Genomic DNA, 23,595 nt, shown 5'->3' on the forward strand with positions numbered 1-23,595 from the left:
ATGTCGGCTCCTCATCGTGGCCTGCCTCCGCCGGCGGCCATGACTCTTCCTCCCCAGCAGCCCCCAGTGGCTGGTGCTCCTCCATCTACACATCTTCCACCCCATCCGCCTCCTCCGCCTCCGCCACAGCCATCCTTGGGCCCTCCTGGTCACCAGCAGAGAGATTCATGGGGCCAACTACCTGCTCCACCTCAGCAATGGCAAGGAGCAGAGGAATCCATGAGGCATTGGCTACAGGCGAGGGCGGAAGAGGATAAGAGAAAGCAGGAGGAAGAGCGGACGAGGCAGGAGAGCTTGCGTCTAGAGCAGCGTAAAGTTGAAATGGATATGCTGCGGACGTCGCTTCAGGCAGGTATACCTCCTCCCATGGTTCCTTTGGTGTTTGCGGGCATGGGTAGCGGAGGAGTCGCGCCACAAGCTGCCCTGGAATGGGCTCAGCAGTTCATGCCCCCTGGACAGGCTCCTCCCCGTGCCCAGATTATGCCTGCACAGTGGCCTGTGTCACCCGAACACCAGCGAGAACCTCAAACACTGTCGCATACCCACGCACAGCACCCGGGCATTCCATCTGCGTCGACCCCAGCAGCCGGATATGTGTATCCGGCATCACCATCAAGGCCTCGAGGCCAGACAGTGAGTGGTGCTATAGGACGACCCATGGGCATATCGACATTACCGAGCATCAACACCAACGTGCCACAGCCCGCACACGTTCCTCCCCCGATGCACTCACATCAGCATCCGCATATGCAGCAACAACAGCAGCAAGAAGCCCAGTCGAGTCCTTCGATATACTTTCACCACTGGCAGCCACCGACATCGCAAGCTAGCGGAAGCTCGAACCGACCCGGAAGTCCTTCTGGTTCGTCCAAGACCAAGAGAAAGAGAGACTCTCTGTGAACTGACATAGCTTCTGTGACCATAGGGGAAACTCCCAGAAAGCGCAAGGCAACAGGGCATCATGCGCCTTCCCCAACCCGCAGTGAGCAGCGATATCGATCACCTCCGCCTCTCAGTCAAAGCAGCTCGTCGAGCGCAGCTTTTCGTGGATCGCGACGTGGTCATTCACGACAAAGAAGTGACATGTCACCCTTTAGAGTGGTCGGGCCAGGACGGTCTCGCAGAGAGAGTTTTGGCGGACCTTTACGCCGAATGTCGCCGATACGCGCCTCCACGCCCATGCCCTCGCAAGAAAGACCGGGTAGCGAGAACAAACAGTCGGTATCAGCTATATTGTCAGAAGAGCCACCGCCTAGCACACGGTATCCTGGGCCCCGTCGCCCGAGCGAAGAGCGAGAAAACCGCTACAAGCAGCCATCACCTGGAGATTCAAAGCCGCATCGAAGCATCGAGGAAACCTCAAAATCGCGAGAAGATTCAGGGGACAGACAAGGCGGTTGATGATAGTGCACCCTAGACGCGGTTTTGTCGATCGGCTCTCACGCTTATGCGCCACATGTCAGTCATTTTATGTCTAAGCGTGGCTGCTATTTAATTTACGATAATCCACAGATCACACACAAACATGAAAGAGTAATTTGCCCGGCCGGATTGATCAACTATCCCTGGCTTGTTAGTAGGCATACCCGAATCAATGCTCTGTACCACCTACCTATCGAAACAAAATATGCATCGGACCAGTTGAGTGGCATTCTCTCATGGTTACTACTAAAAGTTTTTCGGACTCAGACTCATCGAAGTTGGTCCCTTGGCTTTACATTAGTCTTTTAGAAGTTTGCGCGCCACTTTGTGTTAAATATACGTCTCGTTGAGCTGCACTGGAGAGGGCAAGGATTTGGCTAAAGGTTGGGTGCACGGTACAAAATGGAGTTTTTGACTTTGATTTTCGGTTCAATGGGTCGAAGGCATCAAGGAACAGCATTGGTTATAGCGGGCTCGGGCTCGGGCTCGACGAGACGAAGGAAAGGGAGAAAATGGGAATATTACTTGTTCTATGGACGGTTATAGACACCCTATGGACTTAGATCGAGGAGGATGAAGTTTCGCAGCTTCAGGCAATGCATAACTGACATTCTCAAGGAAGTCAAGTCAATTTGAGCGTCATCAAACAGACTCGGAGCGAAATGAACAACAATTGTCGCAGATCGAGGAATGGAGAACACTCTCGCTGTTGTTTATTTTGAATGTTAAGCCACGTTTTAAGAGGCTTCGGCCCATACAAAAAGAACAGCCTCAGTCTACTAGAAGCCTCACAGTCTATTTCTCAAAGTAGTCCCAGGAACGCCCCAAAACAGAGTTGCGGATACTGAACGCCCGTAGCACTAGCAGCACATAGCTTATGCTAATGAACTCCAAGCTGCATTAGAGACCCAGGAATCGAAACTTGTATTCCCGTAAATCAGGAATCTGCTCAGTCTAGTCCTCAAAAAGTCTAGATGCTACTTGGGCTGCGACCCAAAGCCAGCCATGTCGTTGAACTTCAGAGAAGTCTTCAGTCGAGAGAGAGAGAGGGAGGAGAGGGAGGGGGGAGTCGAGAATACGAAAAAGCCACAGTATATCTGACTTACCAGAAGAGGAAAGGACTTATGGAGGAGTCCTACAAGAACAAACCGGGTCTTCTGCATGTAAGCCACTATGCTACTGTGCCTTGTGCTTTTCAAAAGTTCACAGAAAATTCATGCCATGCTTATTTCAGCTCTCATCATGCATGTGTGGCTTGTGTGGGAGTGTCTTGAAGGGGTAAACTCGGCCGTCTGTGCGTGATATTGAAGGAAGCTTGGAAGCAATCAGCAGAAAGGCATGAGGACCAGAGTAGGATCCTCTCGAGAAGCTATTATCTCGCGTCATTCCCTTATTCGGCTCATGCTATAGCCCATCGACTTATCGCCAGGTTGGTTACATCGAAGCTAGGGTCAAACTCAATTCTGTTTTTTTATAAATCTTCAATAGTACCAGAAATAAGGACAGGGAATAAGCGAATGTTGTTGGCTGCTTTACGGCCAAGTAGCTCAATGGATCAATCCCAACAAATTAGGATGTCAATAACTCAACTTAGCTGTGTTATAAACAGTGATCCCACAATCGAGGTTGGTCGCTTGTCTTCGCGTTGGTGAGCCGCTCCCGACCTCATGGCCGGGTCCCCCGCACCGGAGCTCCGGGAGGGGTCGGAGACCCATGCCCAAAGAGGCAATCAGCACGGTCGAGGTGGAGGGGCACAGACTGCTCTGCCGAGAAAAGCAACGGGGGTGGATAGATGGACAGAAGAGAATGACAGCTTCAGGCATTGAGGCTGACGGAATCACAGAGATCCGAGTAACTACGGATACCTGGAGAAAAACAAACTTTGCTGGGGTTTGTTGGGAGGGGCCAAATTCACCCGATTACGACTTAACAGTTACTGTTATACCTTGATGTTACCGTCTCGAGGACGACTGTAGCCATGCCACCATATTCTGTCACACACAGCATGATCTGATCAAGCCACAGTTAGCTAAGGCTGAGAGGGTTACATGAATCTGACCAAACGAGCGAGGCAAAGCTGGGAATGGATTCAATGATACTGCATAGTTATACATTAACTTCGAGGCTAATAACCTAACATAGCGCTCGATCCTTGATTTATCTCTCAGCTCTCCTTATTCTATATCTTTTGCCATCTCTTTATCCTCCTCGTGTACATTAAAGTGCAATCCACGCCGTATTTTCCCAAGCCTCGTCAAAACAACCCTGGAAGCAAGACAGCAAAACAAAGTGATGCCAGGAGGGGTATATAAGATTAGGTTCCGTGGCTCCAAACGCTATCAACCATCAAAAGGGGAAAACTCCCATCCTTCTTCTGAATCCATGACGCTCTCATGAACGAATACAAAGAAAAGAATGGCCTCGTTTAGGCATGTGGTCCCTCAGAGGCCGAAGCATGAAGGGGGTATCAGCAACGCAACGCAAAACAGGAAAACACCTTGGAGGGTATCGTGATACAGCTTCGCATGTACAAAGAGAAAGGACGCCAAAAGACAAAGGAAAATGCCCTCGTTGGGCTTGAGTCATGGCAGTAAGACCTGCTACGTCTTCTTCTTGCCGTGGTGTTGTTTGTATTCCGCCTTGACCACTTTCATCAAAAAGTCCTCATCTTTGACAGGGATAGGTGATGTTAATGCCTTCATGGCGTTCTCGAATTCCGCACCCAAGAGGACCTCTCGGAGGGCTTGAGCCAATGCTGCACTAGTAGCGTGCAAAACATCGTATTCCACCGTCTGAGGGGTGTTGGTCTCGGACTTCCGTGATTCAGACATCGAAGACGTGTCATTGCCCAATAGGAGGAAGACATCCCAGATTCGTAGCTGGGCTGGAAAGGGTACGGAAAGGTTAAATAGCGTCAGGTACCAGCGCGTACCATAAGCAGTAGTGTCAATGCACAACTCGTCCTAGAATTGTCAGTGCCTAACTTGGGATGTCGAGAGGCTTCAGACTCACCAGTTTACTGGCTACTTCCTTATTAAGCCAGTGCTTACTGAAGTCACCCATGGCTGCCATGAGTTCCTCAAAACCTGGACGATATAGACGAGCCAGTCCACGGAGATGCCACATTCGCACTAGCATGACAAAGCACTTCTCTTCATCGAAGTAGCAGAGCAGTGTTGCCGCTAGCGAAGCCATGCCCTGAACATAACCTGTCTCAGGATAGTAGATTGATATCGCGTGAAGGACCCTGAACAGTAGTCGCTGGCCACCTCGATAACGTCGTCGAAACATAATATGGCGGCTGATGGTTCTGGGCACGTCCAAGTCGATCTGTACATCGTCTGGGGAGCTTCGTCGCTGGAGCCGATGAAATTCAGCAACGATTCTGTCCTCAGAGGGTGATCCCTCATGTTCCCTCGCGCTAGTGGCCATAAAAGACCACCAAGCTGCTCCCCTCCATCGGTCGGGTATTCCTTTCCATGTCCTTTCAATCAGCTTCGGGTTTCTCATGTCGAACTCAAACTCCATGCCCTCACCCTCGCCGCCCCGGCGAACAACTTTGGCCATTTTCCTCCATTTTTCTGACCTTTCCCATTCCTTGCGTTTCATAACTTCTGTTAACTTCTCGGCTTGAATCTCGTCCACGATGTCCTGAAGGCTGGGGGCTGCATTGAGCATGTCACCTGCTTCGTCCATCCACCGCCTGTCGCGATTGTGGGGCAGCAAGTTGCTGGCTTGCCGTATTACTGATCGAGATGAGCGAAGCGATGTTGATATTGATAATTCGGATGTTTGTGTGTTGAGCGACCTTGCGGAAACCTTCCTGGTAGGAGTGCGTCGGCCACTACCACTGAGAGTGGATGTCAAACTATAAGGGTCTCGTTTCTGTAACAAGCTACGTTTTCTTGGGGAGCCCGAGGCTGACCGCGTCTCTGTTGGTGTGCCCATTCTTGAGCCAGGCGGTGGCGGTAGTGTGATGAAGCCATATCGGTCAACGTGGGCACCTTCAAGGTCATCCCAATCTTCGAGTCCTCCGCCTCTAGACCGCAGGGAAGAAGAACTTCCAGAGGCGGGCATTTGCCAAGCCGGAGAAAGGTGATTTGGAACACTAAAGAGGAGACGCAGGTTAGCATAAATCATAGTCCGCAATGATTACAATAGGGACAATCAAGGAAAACCATACGGGTCAAGTTCATTCTCCTCGGACGGGACCTCGGGAGTTGGTTCAAGACGCTCGCAGTACGAGTGCCTCTTGCCAGGCTCACCGTGAGAACCATCGCCAACAGTATAGAGCGATCTCACCTTTTGAGATTCCTTCTCCACGTCGGCGGCCAAGACACGAATGTCAGGGGCTGACATCTGGCCCTGAGGAGAACCATCGCCTGCCCCCTTAACAGAATTGTTCATGTCGTTGGACTCGTCGCTGGGTCGAGGAAGGGTCTGTGACTTTGGGGTCGTTGGCGTTGTAGGAGTAGGAGTCATGGAACGAGGGGCAGTAGTTGAGGGAGTGGGAGTTGGGGTGGCGCGGCCCGAGTCGCTCTCGTCATTGTTTGCGGTCGCGAGCGTGTCGGCGTTGGTAGAAGAGGGCGAATCAATTGATATGGTGTGCTGTTTGATAGCGCCGTCAATGGCGGCGGCGTCTTGAGCTCCCAACATGATGCTGCCGCGATTGGAAAAAGAAACGGTGTTCATGAAGGCATCATCGAGGAGGCTTTCGCAAGGGATAGACACGTCGAGGGGAACAAAGGGGAGATCGTTATTAGATGAAATGGATGTGGTGCCCGCCAATGTAGCAATGCTAGTGCTATTATTCGAGGTTGTGGAGGCAGAACGGGACCTGTTCCAAAAACGGGAAGAGCCCTGTTCCTTATCCGACGGAAGCGACCCAGACTCAGCCAAATCAATCGCCGTATCGGCATCAGTGGCTGGAGCGTTGACGGTAGCGTTGGCGGTAGCGCCAAGGGCTGTGGTAATAGTGGATTGTGCACTGACGGTTGGGGTACTAGACGCGCTGGAATTGGCGGTGCTAGCGGTGCCCCGCCACAAGGGTTGAATTGGAGTGTTGAACATTTGCGAAAATGTACCGAACCGAGAGGACCCCGATCTTGATATGCCCTTGGAGATTGTGGGGGGAGACGAAGAACAAGAAGTACGAGGAGACGATGGGATTGAGGAACAGGGAGACTTGTGAGAGCGAGAAGTTGATAGAGGAGGATATGTTGGGGAGGAGGGAGCTTTGCCTGCAAGGCACTCAGAGTAAGGAATAGAGAAAGGAACAGTGGAAGCAGTCGTCCTACTTGGTCGAGTAGGTGTTGCAGGTGCAGGTGATGGTAATGGTGTATCGGAGTGGGACACCTGAGGTGGAGGAGGCGGCGTGGTGCATCGAGCGTTGTACACGACACAAAAGGGATCGGTAGGCATTGATGTTAGCGGCTCAAAGATGCTATTCTCGTCCACAAATGGATCTTCGTCTCGCTGCGTTGTCATACTGGGCCGCGACATGACGGATGATACCAGTGATGATACGTTTGATTCCACTGCAGGAATCTTGTTTTTGCATTCGGGTTCCGAGTGGCCATCTTCGTCCTCCTCTTCGTGAATTGTTGAAGTTGACTTGTTTCTAGCAACCCCAGAATCACGCTTCCACTCTTCCACTGATACTGGAGACGTCCTGAGGGTTGGTAGTGATGATGATGACGACGACGACGACGATGATGAGCCTCGGAGGGCCGGGTGCTCCTCGGCAGGCGGTGCGACAATACCAGGAGGTACAATCACAATAGGACGGTGGCGGGAGCTGTGAGATGATGCCGAAGAAGACGAAGGACGACGTGAGAGCCGAGTAGGGTCCCGTGATACAATGAGAATCGGAGGTTCTGCTGGTATGGTCTTCTCGTATCGCAAAGCCACTATGCTAGGATCAAGCCGTAAACTGGTTCGGCGTTCAGGCTGCTTCTGCCGCCCACTCCCAAACTTGGATGGCAACATGGCGCTATATTGTGAATTGAACAAAGGAGCCAACGGCGAGAATGATGCGAGTTTTAAAGACCTCGAAGCAACTGCCAATGTGAATGGTTGGTGTCGACAATGTGTCTGCTCGTGTAAATAGAAACTTGGTTGTAAGTAAGACCCCAGCAGGTTCGTTGGGTGAGTAGCAAATGCAAGGGAGCAAAGCTAATGCCGGGGATCGAGCACACCCAAGACCAGACCCAATAGCTCAGGTGAGGAGTCTAAGAGCAAGCTGGAGAAAGGGAGAGGGCCGTGAGGTGGTGTTATAGACAGTCGCGGCAAGGTCGAGAATCCAGAGGGAACCCAAGGGAGAGCCTTATCAAGGGAGACTCGAAAATAAGCGCCAAAATGCGGACTGGGGTGAACTGGAACTTGATTCTATCGAAAGTAGGTCGATCAGAATTGAATTGAGTCGAGTCGAGTCGTCCAGGTCTCAGACTTTAATGAGACAATGCAATCTCGCAGATGTCAAGTTGAAAGTTGCGGGTATGCAAAGAAATGGTCAAGGATCGTTCTGTAGCGAAAACTCGAAAGGCTGGCACAACATTGATCGAGACTGAAATGTCCCGCGTTTTGAATTTTGTTCAAATATTGGTCGTGAGACAAAGGTCGTAAAGTCGTGTGCAGGTGGAAACAACGGTCGATGTAGAGTGAGGTGCAGTGCGTTTGATGGAAGGCACAGATCACGGTCTCACAATAATATTCGACTAAATGCAAGTAATGGGGAAGCCAAGCGAGGCGAATCGATCTCGATATGGAGATGGAAGTGCGTTCCTTATACACCATATCAATTCTACTACTCACGGCTAGTCTTGCTAGACCGACTCATCGACAATGCAACGACAACCGAGAAAAAATAAACAAAACCTGACCTTTTCACTCTTCTCTTCTTTCTTTGGTCCATTTACTGACAGCCACATCATCCACCGACTCCACGGTTTTCCGTTGGCTACGGCAAGAACCCGCCCGCTACATGCGGTAAGTAAGTTGAGTTATGGGTATCGAACATAGAGCTAAGGCAAGGCAAACGAAGCGAGTCGAGACGGTGAAAACTCAATGGCTCGATATGGTTGACGTGTGGGTTGGGCGAATCCACACCGCACTTACACCCGGCTAACCACGTACAGGTCGAAATGTCGGAGGTTGACCATCAGGTAATCACAGATAATTGAACGTGACCGACCGGAATACAACACATCGACGCATGGGTTAGTCATGGGCTTAGGAAGAAAAAGGCACTCGGAAGAGCTCAGGTGAGGCATTGATGAGTGGCCGGCGAATTGCATGCATCCCATGTAACCCTCTTTACGGCCATACCACACTCCTCGCTCTTCAGGCACAAAGAAATGTTGGCAGCCTCCAAGATGAAGACCCAACAGAAAACATGCATGCAATCCGGTTTTAAGCATGGTGACAACCTCTACAGCCGAATATACCTCGCTATGAACCAGGGTGTAGAGTTCGGAGGCTGCTGCAAGCAAGACTCCAAACGGCGACAGTGACGGCGATGAGTCTTTTAATTACCATCACGATCTATACGCTGTATGCTGCGTGCTGTATCTCCAAAGCGTTTGCATTCCAGAAGCAAGGGATCACCGAGACATACCCTCAGTCAAAGACAAAGACAAGCACAGCACAGGGTAGGCAAACGTCAAGTCTCACATGTCTTCCTCAGCTGTTCAGAGAGGCACTTCTTCTGCCAACCAGCATCTCTTCCAACCATGCCGTAACAGGTTTCGGGGCGAGCTGACTAGGCCTCTGTGAGCTATCACAATGATCCAATCGATGCCCAATGTCAGAGTCATCCATACCGACCAGGATTAGCGATACGGCCGCCTAGAAAATGTAGGGGTCTGCAAGGTACCCGCGACCAGACACCAAACGATGGCCATTCATCGCTCAACACAGCACGCAGCACCACATTGCATTGAGCGAGGATAAGACAGCACGGGACGGGATAACCTGGTCTCACAGCAGCCTCACACTCTCCAATTACGCGTTTCTTTTTCGCTCAAATCCATTGATTCAACGACAGTCAATTATTCTGGAACACATCTAATAGCGCCTCAGCCATCACTCACTTAGCCGAAGCCGAGACCCCTTAACAACAACAACAGCCTCAAAACAAAGACAGAACTTTGATAACATGTCCTAGTGTGATTGAGTGAGAGCACATTACTACCTACGCAAGTAAACCACGCAATCGCCTATTTTAGATCAGCTACACAACTTTGCAGCCCTCCCGTAGCCTTAGTACAGTATAACGTTGCCGCCACTAATTTCAATACACGAGAACGTGTATCAAACTCTGTTTTTTCTCTATTCGTATCATCATCATCACTTCGTCACCATGAGTTTTACGTGCTTAGACGGAATACTGATGAGCAAATAAGCACTCGTTCATCTTTACTCCCTCTGACTTTGCAATTCAAGACCAAAACATCTTCTCGAAGTAATTATGAGTTTACGACTACTGAGTTAGTGGTCTCCTAGCTCTGGGTCAAACTCAGATGATGATCTCCCGATAGGCGGTGCTTAATTGAGACTTTTTTATGCGAGCTCTTACACTTTATCACATTCTTAACCAAGGCCCACCACGGAACCTATTTCTCCCTTACATGAAGCACCGCGAAATACGAAATGCTTCTTTTCGTTTCCCCAGCAAGAACGAGTCAATCATCTTGGCAAAGACGAAAAAGAAAAATTAGAAATTGTCTCAGTCTTCACATGATTATCGCGAATCTTTACAGAGTACAGAGCGATCTGTGGGATGTCCATCTGCCCTGAAGATCTACCCGCTCCCGAACCTAGGGAAATTTTTATGCTGGGATACATGCAGGGATCGGACTTTGGCCTGCTCTGGTGTTGAGCCGGCTAAGGCAACATCAAGCACACGAGATACTCCCCGTTTGGCTTATAGGGAACCTGCATAATAATGAAAACAAAAAGGAAGATATATCGTATGTAGATGACACCGGGAAGGCTGCACGTACCCTTCCGTCCCGGCCGGGCTATGGTGCCATAGTGAGTCCACGTTCTGCCCATAGCAAGGCCTCTCTGAACGCTGCAACTGTACACAGTTGTCACCGCTCTAGACCCATGTCCTGGTCTGCCGATGCCAACTCATCGGGCAACCCCTTGCTGCTGCATTTTCCTCCACGTTGATCAGTGTGCCGTGTGGTCAGTGGGGACTTCTTTTTTTCCCCCTTCTCCTGATGATATCGCGGGAGACAGGAACGAATAGCGGTAAGTAATTTTTATCGTCTTTTTCCTGCGCCGCTTCTGTAGATTTTCGAAGCTGGCAAGGTGACGAAATACCCAGACGAACAAGCAACAAACGCTTATTGAGGACGGGTCTGAAATAGGTAGGGCACACAAACAACGCACAATGGGAAACGAAAAAAAGTGCACTCCCTCTAGCTCACTCCGTACCGGGACATCCCAACTGCCAACGGTTGAGTGCATGCAGCAAAAGACAACGCCGCGTTGTTCTGAAGTGGATACGTAGCCCTTGCTAGGCTGGAGTATGGCGCATTTGGCCCACAAAGCTTGAAGTTTGCTCTGCAACCACACGTCTGATGAGTCAAACAGTCACTGTTCGATCAGGTGGCTGGTAAATGGGAGAACTGAGACGGCTGGCATATGCCTTTCATGGACGGATTATGGTAGCAAAAAGCAATAACGAGTTGGCATAATATCGGATTTTTAGATTCTCCTTGCATGACTCCATTTGCCATATGCTGAACTATACAATATCGCTCGCGTTAGAATTACAAATGAAGACATATTCCATTTTGCCTCTTCGGCCTTGGAAACTGCGTAGAATTGGCCGTTTGCCAATACTCCACCGTCTGGTGATAGTCTTTCAACGCGTTGAGAACGTGGCAGTGGATGCGCGTCCTTCACCGTGGGGTTTCTCCCATCACTCAGGGCTTTCTGCCCTTCACAGGTTGCATAGGAGACTTTCCGCAGTCTCTGCTACCACTGACTTGATTCGCCAAATCTGACCCGTGGGATGCTCCTTGACGTCCACGTTCTATCACCGAGTCCTAAATGTCAACTGCAAGAGACCCCATTGCTTACGCAAGAGTCTCAGAAGCAGCCCTCCCCCATCATTAGATCTTCCAGGTCGAGTATCGCTGTCTGCCGGGTTGGTCATGCATCCTTGACGGCCTGTGTAACTTCCTCAAACTTCTTCATTCTCCCAATCTGCTTCGCCGAACATGGGGCCCTTCCTAGTTCCACCGCTCACCTCTAACTTCTCAAGAAACTCCGGTGGCACTGTGGGGATATACTTGCGCTCTCGCTCACGGTTAACTCCACCAAGTCCAGCGCCGTAAGTTACGAGCATGTCAGTTACCGACGGCAGCACGAAAGGCAACATTAGGGCGGGATCCAGCAGCAGATGCTCTGGCATGTCATCATCTTCGTCCCAATCATCTTCTGGAGGACTGGCAGTACTTCCAGGAGTGGCGAGATTGTTCCCGTTTGACCGGCCCTTTACCGGTGTCACCGGCGTGCTGTCCTGGCCTGACTTTTGTGGTGAAGGTATACCACTCCGCCGCCTCTCCCGTTTGAGCGCCGCCTCTTTCTGTAGATTGATCAAGTATTTCATAGCACTTTTTGGCAACCCCTTCTCGCCCACTTCTGGCCTGTAGTGGTTGGCTGAGTGGATGAGTTGCTGGGGACTCAGTCTCTTGAGCTGCTGTAGTGTGATAACTAGAGCCTCCATATCATCTCCATTAAGTGATGAAAAGCACTGGAGCCATTGGAGCAGCTGGATTACGGGTGCCAGATGTCTTCGAGCAGCGTCCATTGTTGACTCCCCTGAAGAGCGCATTTCACCTCCTTCAAAGTGCTCTGCCTGTCTGTTATTTGTCCGAGCCCAATCTTCTAGGATTGAGATGTTCATGCGGATCTGCATGGCCTTTGTTCTGGCCAAGTACTTTCGATTTGACATAATGCGGTTGAAGAGCTCTGCTCCAATCCAGTAAATAAGCTGGGAAATGATTTGCGAAGTGATCACAGAGTGGATATCGTAAAGGTCGAGTACAAATAGAGTAGAGGAGAGAAGTGAGGTGACGTTTCGGGGGGCTGGCTTTGCTCGCTGCTTCGGTGATGGTGGTCTGAATCGCTTTTCTAGTGGCTCCTCTTTGACTTCTTTCTTTCGCTTGAAGAGCTTCCACTCATTTTGGAAAGTAATATCCTCGAATCCGGGAATAGTCTCGTGTTCCAGCATGGCTACGTCCAAGACCTTGTCCAGACGTCGCTCAGCATCTCGCACAATAAGAATAAAGATCTCGTTTATCAATTCAGCCAGCTGCGCCTGAAACTCACCCGTTGCCTCGAAAAGCCCAGGGTCTTTCTTCAAGTAGTGAAGCAGTAGGGTGGCGTTCGAGATCCAAAAGGCTAGAATAGTCATGTCCCACTGACACCTCTCAACAACGTCGTTGATGTAATCCATAGCTGACACCAAGAGTCGCTCCAGAAGTTCGGGGCTTGAGTGATAATGCGCATATCGTGCGCTAAGAAATATCATATTGGCTGGCACGGGTTTCTGTGTCGGTGATCTTTGCGGCGTCATATTGGTAATAACGATATCAAGGATGCGTTCAAGTTCGTGTTCTTGAAAAACAAACATTTGATCGTGTAAGCAGCGATTCCAGTCGAATTCTTGCTGCTCTTCCTCAAACTCATCGACAGGCTTTACTATCAGTCAGCCCAACAGCTCTTCACCATTTTGATTTGGACCCTACCTCGGGTTGGTCATCCATACCCACGTTTCCCAGGTCAACCTCGAGATCACGAGCACTCTCCATCATCAGCCTTCTTCGCATCTCATTCTCGGCCATCTCTTCTTCAAATCTATCCTGGGAGAAACCAGGTCGGTAAAAGTCATCCGTTCCGGCGCTTCCAATATTGTAGCCATTGTCGTGGAGATAGAACGACATCTCGCTATCCGGGGGGACAAAGTCGAACGCTGTTCGTCCCGACGAGGTCTTTTGGTCGGAGGAGGCATTATTATCGAGGAGTAGTTTAGCAATACCCTTGTGTCGATTTGTCATGGCCCACATTAGAGCTGTCCATTGATTGCGGTCTTGTTTGTTTACGTCGGCACCTGCATCGATCAATGCTTGAACAACAGGTTCATGGCCCTAACTGGAGGTTAGTGACTTATGTGCAACATATGGCGGCTCACCCACAAAGCAGCTAGCATAGATAAGGGGCGGTGTTCCATCCTCGTCTTCAGCGTCCAAATCAAGATAGTCTTTTGCCTTCCCATTGAGAAGCTTTCGAATTCTGTCGACATCGCCGTTACTTGCAGCCATGTTGAGGGCCTTTTGCAATTTCTCCTTCTTCTCCGCCTCGGACAGACTTTCACTATTCACAACCTCATCTTCGTTCTCAAAAGCAGGAGCTGCTTGGTGCGCTGCCTGGGCGGCCAGCATTTCCATTAATCGCGTGTCGCTGTCTTTGGGTCCTTTCGTAATGTCATCCTCGTATTCGGGGTCGTTTAGCGACAGATTGCCGAAGTTAAGAGGCTTTGCTATGGCTGGTGTCGTGAGGAACTGGGACTGGCCTGTTACAAATGTGTCAGTGACGTGTCGGGTCATACAAGAAGCGCAAATGCAAATGCGAAGTGTCGATGCGACGAACCTTGCCAACCATCGTACATCTCCGTCTCGGTGATGAGGTGCTCGTTGGGCACATGCCTTCTGTCATCGAGAGATCTGGGTAGATCTGCAGGGAGAGTGCGAGGCTTCTCCTCAGGCTGTCCTTCGGGGTTGATAGAGTCCCCTAGATCCATGATGGAGGGAGGGGCAGAGACAGATTCAGATTCGTCGCGTGGTTCATGGAATCTTGCAAGAGATGGTTAGGCGATAAAGAAATGTAATCGTATTAGTTCTCTGTTGTTTTGTCGGTAAGTAGGCGTTATCGGATCGAGATATTGTTGGAGCTGAAGTTGGTTGCTTGTGTTGATGTCGTCTGAGTTGCCCTACCCACTTTGTCCCTGGTGAAGTCGTGGAGAAACCGTCATTCCGCTTAGGTTTTGGAGCTGCTCCGCTAAGAGATACCGCCTAAGATTATCACCTCTACGGAGTACCTACAAGGACACATACAAGAATGTCGTTACTGAGGTACAGCCACAGCATTACTGGATATAGTTTTGTACCTAATCCGGTACTCCCTAAGGTCTCTGCTTCAAATAAAACCGATATGATCCATAGACATGGCACCTAACGTTTGTGATGCGTGAAATAAGACGCGAATTGTTTGAGGTTGACGATGTATCCACCTGATAGTAAGATGATTTTCAATACATGCCAATCTTAGTTATGCTAATTCATTTCATTTGTATTCATCACGAACATATCCAAAGTTCGTCCGCCGAGTACCCTAGACAGCTCGCTTGCCAAATGCCCGCAATCGCTTCACTCCACCATCAGGAATCATGATAAGCTTTACGTGGGTCACCAGAGCCTTCTTCTCCTTCTCTTCGCTCTCAAACTCATGCTCCTGATCGGGTCCTGTTTTGCTGGGGGGTACAAAGACTCTCCAGGCTGTGGCATCTGCGACAGGATCGCCATGGCCTGTCCACTCACAACCTTCAATTGAGACCTTTTGAGGATAGTTGCCTCTAAAGTGCGCAGTGTCGACAACCCAATTCTCGATGTATCCAGGGGCACCGAGCTTGATGATGGCGAAATCTGTATGGTCTTTTCCTCGTGATCGCTTTGTCTCCCAACCGTCGCCCATATCCTTTCCTCGGCCAGGGATGATAAGGTTGTCCTTGGTTCCAAAGTGTTCGTCGCTGCACGACACAGCAATACCGCCATTTTGAGCTGCAGCAAGATCGAAGATGGCATCCTTGTCTTCAGGAAAGACAGGGACGGCGTGCCCATAGAGACGGAATCGTGCGATACCACCATCGGGGTACATGTTGAGCCTCACATGCGTGTATGCCTTTTGGCTAGGAGTCTTGAGCTTCCAGGCAAATCGCTGAGAAGCACCACACTCCTGGATCCCAAGGATGGTCTCCCATTCTCCTCGATCTCCTCCCCATGAAACAACCTTGGCATCATCTTGGCTGAAGACACCTTCGACGGAGATAGCAGGGGCATGGTTCCCGTTGAAGAAGGCTGTATCGATCTCGACCCCTTCAATCGTGCCAGAGGCGACGCCCAACTTGATTATGGCGTAGTCGAAGGGCTCCTGATTGTGCCGTCGAGTCTCCCAACCATCATACCAAGCACCTGTGAAGACCATCTTACCTGGCTGAGCAATCGGAGCTCTGGGGTTCAACAAGTTGGACGCCTCGCAGAACCATTGGTCAGAGTAGCCAAGGACTTGGCCACCAAGACCACTGGAGATAAGATCTGTAGTTGTTCAGCATTGTTACCACGGATCAGTGTAAATGAGCACATAGAAGTTCATACCAATACAGGTTGAACGGAAAGTCTTGTTAATATCGTCTGGACGAACCGTTGCGACCTCGACATTGTCGAGCTTGTATTCGATTTCGTCAGCAATGGAAGTCATGATGTGTGTGTGAATACAATGTAGAATGAAAGTCTGCGGATCTAGAGTTCTCTTGAACTTGGGGGTTGAACAATTTTGTAAAACGGTCTTATCGCCTTATTTCGTTCGGCTGAGAACCATGATCTGTTCTATTAGTCGGAGAAGGGGAGATCGGCCACTTCCGAACTGCCCACTGATATGGCGTTAATATTGGATCATGGCAAATGCTTCCGGGTTTTTGGTCTGATATCTTATTTTTATTGGACGTTTCGATACTGCAGACAATCTGATGATCCTCTTACGTACGATCCTTCACCAATTCCAGCCTTTATTGTGATGCAGCTGCAGATAAGTCTGGAGTTTCGGCTGGCCGCCGGCCGTGTGACCAATTGCTGTCCCGTCGCCGACTTCGGGGGAGTGGAGGATTGTGTCGTTTAGCCGTCCGACCGTTTTTCAGGGACCTTTAAAACGACGATGGACCAACCAGAGCATCGTTTGTGGCGGGTCAATTTAACGATAGTTGAAGAGCTAATCTGGTAGCTCAAGCTGCTTGCTCGATAATATCGAGTAATAGATACTAATTATGCCAGGTTTATACATAGATCATCTGCCAATACTTCTGTTCCAGTTTCATTTTCTTCTTCCTTAGGTACCCTAGACATTGACGCGATCACTGCGCTACATGATGTATCCGTCACTCTACCCCGCGCTATTGCAAAAAGATGACCTGTGATTGGCCAAAGCTCAGTCATCTCATTGACGTCAACGGTGATTGCAAACAGAAGCGAAACGAAAACACGAATCTGTCATTGTAAACTTCTCACTTACATACGTGACATATCTGCATCTGCGAATACCCTCCAAGTGCATGCGCAGTTGAAAAGCCCGGAGCGTGAATAAGTGGCTACAGAATTCGACTCGGCACCTCTTTACCTGCTATTTTGGTTGCAGATCGCACACACAGAGCTTGAGTCTCACGCTCAGAAGACAACTCTTCCTGTCAGTTCACCTCACAATGGCGAGTGCTACAGGTGTCCCAGAGCGATTCCCTCCAATCGAAGATTTGTCAGCCAGAGAGACCGAGCCCCTCCTCGGTCGACCCGGCGATGCTGCGCAAGAAGATGGGGTTCCCTTGATCAAGAATCTCGTTCTCGGTAAGCCTCGAATTTGCAAACAACCGACATATAGCTGACTTTACGGTATATCAGGTACTGGGATAGTAGCTCAGCTAGGCGTGGTCCTACTCACTATTCTGATCTGGGCAAGCGTCCTCTCTAAGCCTTTGATCCTCTTCTCAGCTCACCCACTCCTTCAATCTCTCGCGGTTCTCACCCTGGCTCAGTCTGTTCTGAGTCTGCAGCCGACTCATACGGCAGAACAGAAGCGTGTCGGCCAGCGCGTACATGCCAGTCTCAACCTCGCGGCCTTTTTGATTCTTGTTGCTGGCGTGACCATCATCGAGTACAACAAGATTGCAAACAACGGTCCTCACTTTCACTCTGTCCATGGTTATCTCGGTGTCATCACTTCTATCGTTCTTCTCTTCCAGTACGGCGTTGGTTTCACCATGTGGGCTACGCCAGCCCTGTATGGCGGCGTGGACAACGCCAAGGCTGTCTGGAAGTATCATCGCTGGAGCGGATATATCATCTTTGTTCTGCTCTTGGCTACCGTAGTTAGTGCTGTCGAGACGGACTACAACTACAATGTGCTCAAGATCAAGCTGTGGGCCGTGCTCTTGCTGGCTATTTTCACTTTGGTGGGTGTTGTGCCTCGGATTCAGAAGCAAAAGCTTGGCTTCCCAGGTCCTGGCTCTACTTGACCGTCCTTGGTCTGCATCGCTTGACCACTGCTGGAAACCCGATTACATGGAATCTGTAGGTACTCTTATGTGCGATGAGTTCGCGAATGGCCTTAGAACACGGCGTCTGGTGTATGTTCTCAGTGTTTGGAACCGTCCTGAAGCTTCTGTATTGTGCCTCTGGCACAATTGTGAGGAATTTGCTGGGAGTAGTCGCGCCTCTCGCCGCTATCAGCGAGCGACATTTCATCATGTTTAATTCAATTCTTTTTTCCCGAATTCTTTATTACCTAGGTGTCGGCGCTCAACTATCATAATATACTCAATTTACCAGTCTCACGATGCAACATGGGAAATATGTCTGAGATGAGACTAGCAACTAAGCGTTCTCGACTTCTGAGTTGTATCGACCTCAAGAGCTACAGTGTTGCATATCATACTGACCATTCAAAGACTCGTAGTCATAAATTCGCCCTTTCTTCAGGGCAAATGTACAAAATGTGCATGCCCTCCAACTTTCATATTGAACTATTGCTCGAGTGATATCATCTGTCATATCGCATTACCAGGACCTGAAGCCGAACATATCCAATAACCAGAAATAATCTATCATAAAACGTTCTGACGAAACATTTTTAAGACAGTTTGAAGTTTCAATTTTGGCATGACATAAATTTCAAGATGAGTCTTAAACAACATGACTCCGGGACTGACTTTGGATAATCCTTCGTCTACAATCCCGAGATTTCACTCATTCACATATCTGATGAGAGACCTAAACCCCTCTCTGCCCCTATGAGAGAGGAACCCCTGTTGCTGGAGCGAGATAGAGAAGAATTCTGGTGTTTTCTTCCACCCGTCAGGTCCTGTGATGAAATGTCCCCGCGCAAACACGCTCTGCCGTCTTGTGGAACTTCTTGGCAAGAGATAAATGATACTACTTTCTGCCAATGAAGGTGTTTCTGGCGCAGCAGCATAAGACAGAGAACAAACTTGTGTATACCATATAATTCGGCTATGCCCCTTGGTGATGTATTTTGCGAGTAGTCATCGCTATCATCATGTCTGGGAGGTTGCGCAGTAACAGACGAGGCGATACAAAGCTCAGGTAAACCCAATTCTTGTAGCTAGACATTAGAGAGTCCCAAGATATACATACAATTGCTAGCCAGGAGACTTATCATATAAGAAACAAGTCGTTTTGAGAATGCATATCATAATCGGGAGACTCTTAGGCCTGTCTGGCCCTTATTATGTCTGTATACTCTACTTAAAATCTGACTAGCTCTCATCTTTACGATTCGGACTAATGACTGCGGTCTGGGCGTTCCTCAAAGTGCCCAATACTAGAGATACCAGTGGAAAACATACTACAGTGCGTTTTACTATGTACTAGTGAACCGAGATCTGGACCCTAAATTTGGCACATATATCGGCTAAGTTCATTATATACTAGGTATGGTGCTGTAAATAGCATGCTATATGATATGATAGACAGCCAATTTTACTGCCCAAGTGCCGAGCCTCCTAAACGACTAACTTACCTAGATCGCTAGATTTCCTTCACAACGCAACTATGACGGTGAATAATCGACAAGCTAGCCCCGGTATTATCACCTTCACCTACACGCAATTGAAGGTACATATCTCTTTGGTTGTCTCTCATAGCATTACTACCTTACTATTTGCGATAAATACCAGCTGAGCCAAAGCCGAAGCCGAAGCCAAACCGTCAAGTGCAAGGCTCAATCATGCCAAAAGGCCAATACAAAGCTAAGATGAAAGCGAGGCACGTTGAAGGCTGAGACTTTAGAAACCATGGGCACATACGGAGTACATCGAATGAAGAAACCTTGTCTTATCCATGCACATATGGCAGGTTTTTTATGTTTTGGACACAAGATCTTCAGGTCATTCGATAACCCACACCCCACTAGACCCCAAGCTCAAGGTAACATGAGCCAGCATCCATCAAACAGAAAAACGGTCATGGCGTTGATGTCCGACCGGCTGCTGAATCCAGGGTAGCCAAGATAGACCAGGACAGATGTACTAGGTAGTTGAACTTCTCGCATAATCCAACATCGAATGTCAACACTGGCTGACAGAGAAGTCCCACATTCTTTGCCTAAAAATCTCCGCTTGGGTATGAGACTAACGACACAGGAGATAAACTATCAATGCCTTTCAAAGCAGTATACCTACTCCATAATGTATTTATCTTCTGGTGTGGGAGGTCTATTTGGACAAATCTTCCTCACCGACTCACACCTGCCTACCTATTGCTTTATGATTTGTGATTGGAAACTTGCACAAACAGTAAAAAGTGATAGGCAGCCCAAGGGGACCCTGCGATCTTCTGAAGATCCAATATAACGTTGACCAAACAGGCTCAGTTGATCAAATGCGTGGTACTATAGCATCCAATGTAATTTCTGTTCCACAGCGATTACGTTGTCATCGTGTTTATCCAGTTCTCAGCCTAGGATTTCTGCAAGTAATATCAGCTTCTTCAGAAAAATAAACAATTATATATGTATATATTAAAAAAAAAACAGATTTCTGTGGATATAATAAGAGACTAATCACCGGCTGTCTGGCAATGGTTGTTTGTGCTTCTGATTGATCTTGTTGTTTGAGACGATAACAAAATTACAGCATAGAATTGAACCCAGGTGCCTGGATCTCTGCAGCAGATAAAAATCTACTCAGGCTAGGGCTCGATCCTAAGCGATAAAAAAAACCCCAGTAAGTTAGCACAGTAATAAGGGGGTTCTTTAAAGAGTTTATTTTGACATCCTATCACCAGGTCTGGAGTGTTAATGATTCCCAGAGGTTCTACTGGGAGCTTCTATCAGATCCATAAATCGGAGGCTAGACACGGTGTCGCCAGAGACAGCATGGGCGTGGCTCACCCCACAACTTGAGATTGGTTGATCTCTTGTGGCGCGCTCTGTTTGACGTCACACAAAGTCTTTGAACACACAGACGTCATGCGAAAACGCCTTCATCTCAAACCAGCCGCTGCTTCAGGCACCGGTGGAAGCACAAGTTAATAAGACAAGACGCAAAATCCAATAAAATGGGATGGAAAATGTAGACCTGGCTACGATTGTGACCAGCACGACAGAAGCTGAGCTTCCTGTGGAACAATAGTTCAGCCTTTTGTGTAATGAAGAGGAATACTGCCACTATTGTCACATCTCAGATTTCAGATAGGCCCACTACTTCGCGAGGTCCTGATCGAGGCACACAAAGTGCATAAATAACCGAAGGAAGAAAACCTGTCCAAATGCCAGCCGACCTGACTCCGAAGAGGGATGGCGTCTGCCATTCATGTTAAGTGTTACGCAGTGGGTATGCTTTTCCTTTCAACACTGTAAAGGAACTGGTACTCTGCAGCTGGGGATTCTTTCTTCTTCTTTCTTTCTTCTTGATCTTGTAGGAAAATTTGGTATTTGGAAGGTTGGCTCTTGGGTATAACATACCACGAACTGATAGTAATTGTCAGTAGTCCGGTGTGTTAATAAAATATCCTAGTACATAATGGAGTTAATAATAATCAAGTCTTCCGTGGCTGGCTCTTCTGCCTGTTTGGCTACATTCCGTCAGCCCGTAGGCCCCCGTGGGAGGCCAGTTAGGCCAACTAGGCCGGGTCTTAATATGGAAACATTGAAATTGGAATTGAGGGCTGGCCCCAGAAAGTCCTCCCCACTGCTGAAGGGTGTATGTGACCAAAAAGCACCACCCGAGAGCCTAATTTGCAGTGTGATTGAGTTATCGGTAAAAACGATACTAGAAGAATTCATGGGACGAGCCAAATTCCCTGAGGAGCTTCCGGGAGAAAAAGGCAAAAGAAGGAAAACTCAATTATGGAATTCGGTGAAGCGCGTTGTTTCCACGAATGATAATGATAATGTAACGGGTGTTAGACAAGCAGTAAAAGACATGAAGTCCATGATGATGTCAGCTAGACGTCGAGTGTGATCAAGTTAATTCGCTTGGCAGCGTTTGGCAAATAGGGGAGATAGAAGAAGTTCGTTGAATCATGAGGGCTGGAGGAAATTATTGGTTTGGCTGGTATTGTAACTGGTTCGCCTAAAGAGACTCATGCTGGTTTGTTCTGAGGAATACCTGGGCGGCTTGCATCGTCCCAGAGAAGGGATCAGGATCAGACACAGACGGCTGTTAGTAGTCTGCTCATTAAGACGCCTCGTCTTTTTGTTGACGAGTAAACAGCATGGAGAGCCTCATTCTGAACACGCTCGAAAGTCCTTGTCCCTGTCTTTGTGGCTCCTGTCAAAATGCCTAACAGAGACAATTTAACTGAAGATCGCCGATCTGGAGTGAGAATGAGAGGGTCTATGGGGAACAACCACCATGACCGATGACAGCCCGGTCACAGTGGTGGCTCGAGCGCCGCTTCGATCTGTCACGAGGAAGCATGAATAATAACAATGAAAGACTTGACAAGACGGATACCTGTCAAATTGGTCGCATGAATGAGCAGCGCTCTGATCGCAAAACGAAGCAAAATCATCTCAGAGTCTGCCTCTAATAAACACCTGTTAGAAAGCAGGGTGCTGCTATGAAGGATTTTTGGATTCTTTACTCTATATAAATAAAGAGACATTTCAAGAACCTAAATTCTGGGCTCAGGACGGCCACTACAGCGCGCTTGATTAACGCTGGCGTATTGTTTGCCTTGAAAAAGGTTGTGTACCTACAGCAATCCTGGCAGCCATTGGATACAGGCAGTACCATGGATGTATGGCAACAATGGACGTGGTTGTCGCAGGAAGTAAAGCTCCCTCACCAGTGGAAGTTACCTTGCCGCTAGAAGCTTTGTCAGGGCTGTAAGTGGTCATCGGCTGGGGCTGATGCTTGGCTGGCTACCTACCAGGATAACCAGCGGACGATGACGATGATGATGCACAAGCTGCCAGCACCCACTTTTGCAGCCATTGGTCTTCTTGGCCTTCATTGTAATCTGAGCTCAGGAGCATCATGAGCACCGACCAACCAATCCCCTGAATATGTATTGATGTGCTGCGGTTTACGGGTACTGTTGATTGTTATTAGGAACGTCACCACTGCTCGAGTCTGTGCGTGTAATGCAAATGCATTGTGGTTAGGATGGAAACTGACAAGGCAAGATGGTCTCGTGCGAAGCGATTCACGGCCATCAATATTGTGTGCGAATAGAGAAGAGAAGAGTTCCTTTTCAGCCCTCTTTTTCAATGCACTTACTCTGGAGCTGCGATTTCCATTCGGTACGTACCTACAGCCGGCTACGTAGGCGACCAGGTAGGGGCTACCTACAGATTTGCTTCTTTTCCCTGAGGGTCGCTTTCTCTACGTCATCGCGTGCAGGGTTGGCACTACTTACCCCCGTTCTGCGCGCCAGCATCGTGGACTAGTCAAGTACCAGACAAGTAGTATGTCCGACCATTATATGCTCATTGGTGCCACGGTGCCGCGGTACGCTACTTTGATGTACCTGGGTCAAATGCAAGCCAGAAACCAGCTTTGCCCACCTTGAAATCGGTTCTTCAAAGTGCCCGTTTGAGGAGTCTCCAGTCTCTCACTAACCAGGCCAGGCCAGTTCAGTCCACCTCTCTACCACCGCTACCACCGCTACCTTTTGAATCTCCGCACCAAGACAGTCTGAGAGACACCACAATTCACTGCGCAGGACTGGTGTGTGGTCGAACCCCCAATTTTCCGCTCTCAAACCTCCTGCGTTGCGTTCCGGCCGCTCGTTGCCCCGTTGTTGGAACATCCTCTTACGGCCCTCACACTCGGATCCTGGGCCATCCTATCCTGACCTCCCTACGAGTCAA

At 49.0% G+C, this 23,595-nt stretch overlaps 5 protein-coding genes across 5 annotated transcripts; 2 read left to right on the forward strand and 3 right to left on the reverse strand.

The window, feature by feature from the left end:
• FMAN_05626 (uncharacterized protein) lies at window positions 1–1,401 on the forward strand (the record flags this gene model as incomplete). The annotated part of the gene is made up of 2 exons (XM_041827693.1): window positions 1–862; window positions 926–1,401. 2 exons carry the CDS (start codon window positions 1–3, stop codon window positions 1,399–1,401), a joined length of 1,338 nt encoding a protein of 445 aa, XP_041678631.1.
• Window positions 1,402–4,022: 2,621 nt separating this feature from the next.
• FMAN_05625 (uncharacterized protein) lies at window positions 4,023–7,410 on the reverse strand (the record flags this gene model as incomplete). The annotated part of the gene is made up of 3 exons (XM_041827694.1): window positions 4,023–4,385; window positions 4,435–5,530; window positions 5,606–7,410. 3 exons carry the CDS (start codon window positions 7,408–7,410, stop codon window positions 4,023–4,025), a joined length of 3,264 nt encoding a protein of 1,087 aa, XP_041678632.1.
• A 4,207-nt stretch (window positions 7,411–11,617) lies between these two features.
• On the reverse strand, window positions 11,618–14,239 carry FMAN_05624 (putative protein localized to golgi-vacuole transport vesicle; the record flags this gene model as incomplete). Its single annotated transcript, XM_041827695.1, has 4 exons — window positions 11,618–13,135; window positions 13,188–13,586; window positions 13,635–14,011; window positions 14,089–14,239. 4 exons carry the CDS (start codon window positions 14,237–14,239, stop codon window positions 11,618–11,620), a joined length of 2,445 nt encoding a protein of 814 aa, XP_041678633.1.
• Window positions 14,240–14,829: 590 nt separating this feature from the next.
• FMAN_05623 (putative allantoicase) lies at window positions 14,830–15,972 on the reverse strand (the record flags this gene model as incomplete). Its single annotated transcript, XM_041827696.1, has 2 exons — window positions 14,830–15,809; window positions 15,870–15,972. 2 exons carry the CDS (start codon window positions 15,970–15,972, stop codon window positions 14,830–14,832), a joined length of 1,083 nt encoding a protein of 360 aa, XP_041678634.1.
• Window positions 15,973–16,966: 994 nt separating this feature from the next.
• Window positions 16,967–17,773, forward strand: FMAN_05622 (uncharacterized protein; the record flags this gene model as incomplete). Its single annotated transcript, XM_041827698.1, has 2 exons — window positions 16,967–17,105; window positions 17,160–17,773. The coding sequence occupies 2 exons, from the start codon at window positions 16,967–16,969 to the stop codon at window positions 17,771–17,773; spliced, it is 753 nt and encodes a 250-aa protein (XP_041678635.1).
• Window positions 17,774–23,595: the final 5,822 nt, after the last annotated feature.

The sequence above is a fragment of the Fusarium mangiferae genome (assembly GCF_900044065.1).
Source record: "Fusarium mangiferae strain MRC7560 genome assembly, contig: FMAN_scaffold002, whole genome shotgun sequence".
NCBI lineage: Eukaryota > Fungi > Ascomycota > Sordariomycetes > Hypocreales > Nectriaceae > Fusarium > Fusarium mangiferae.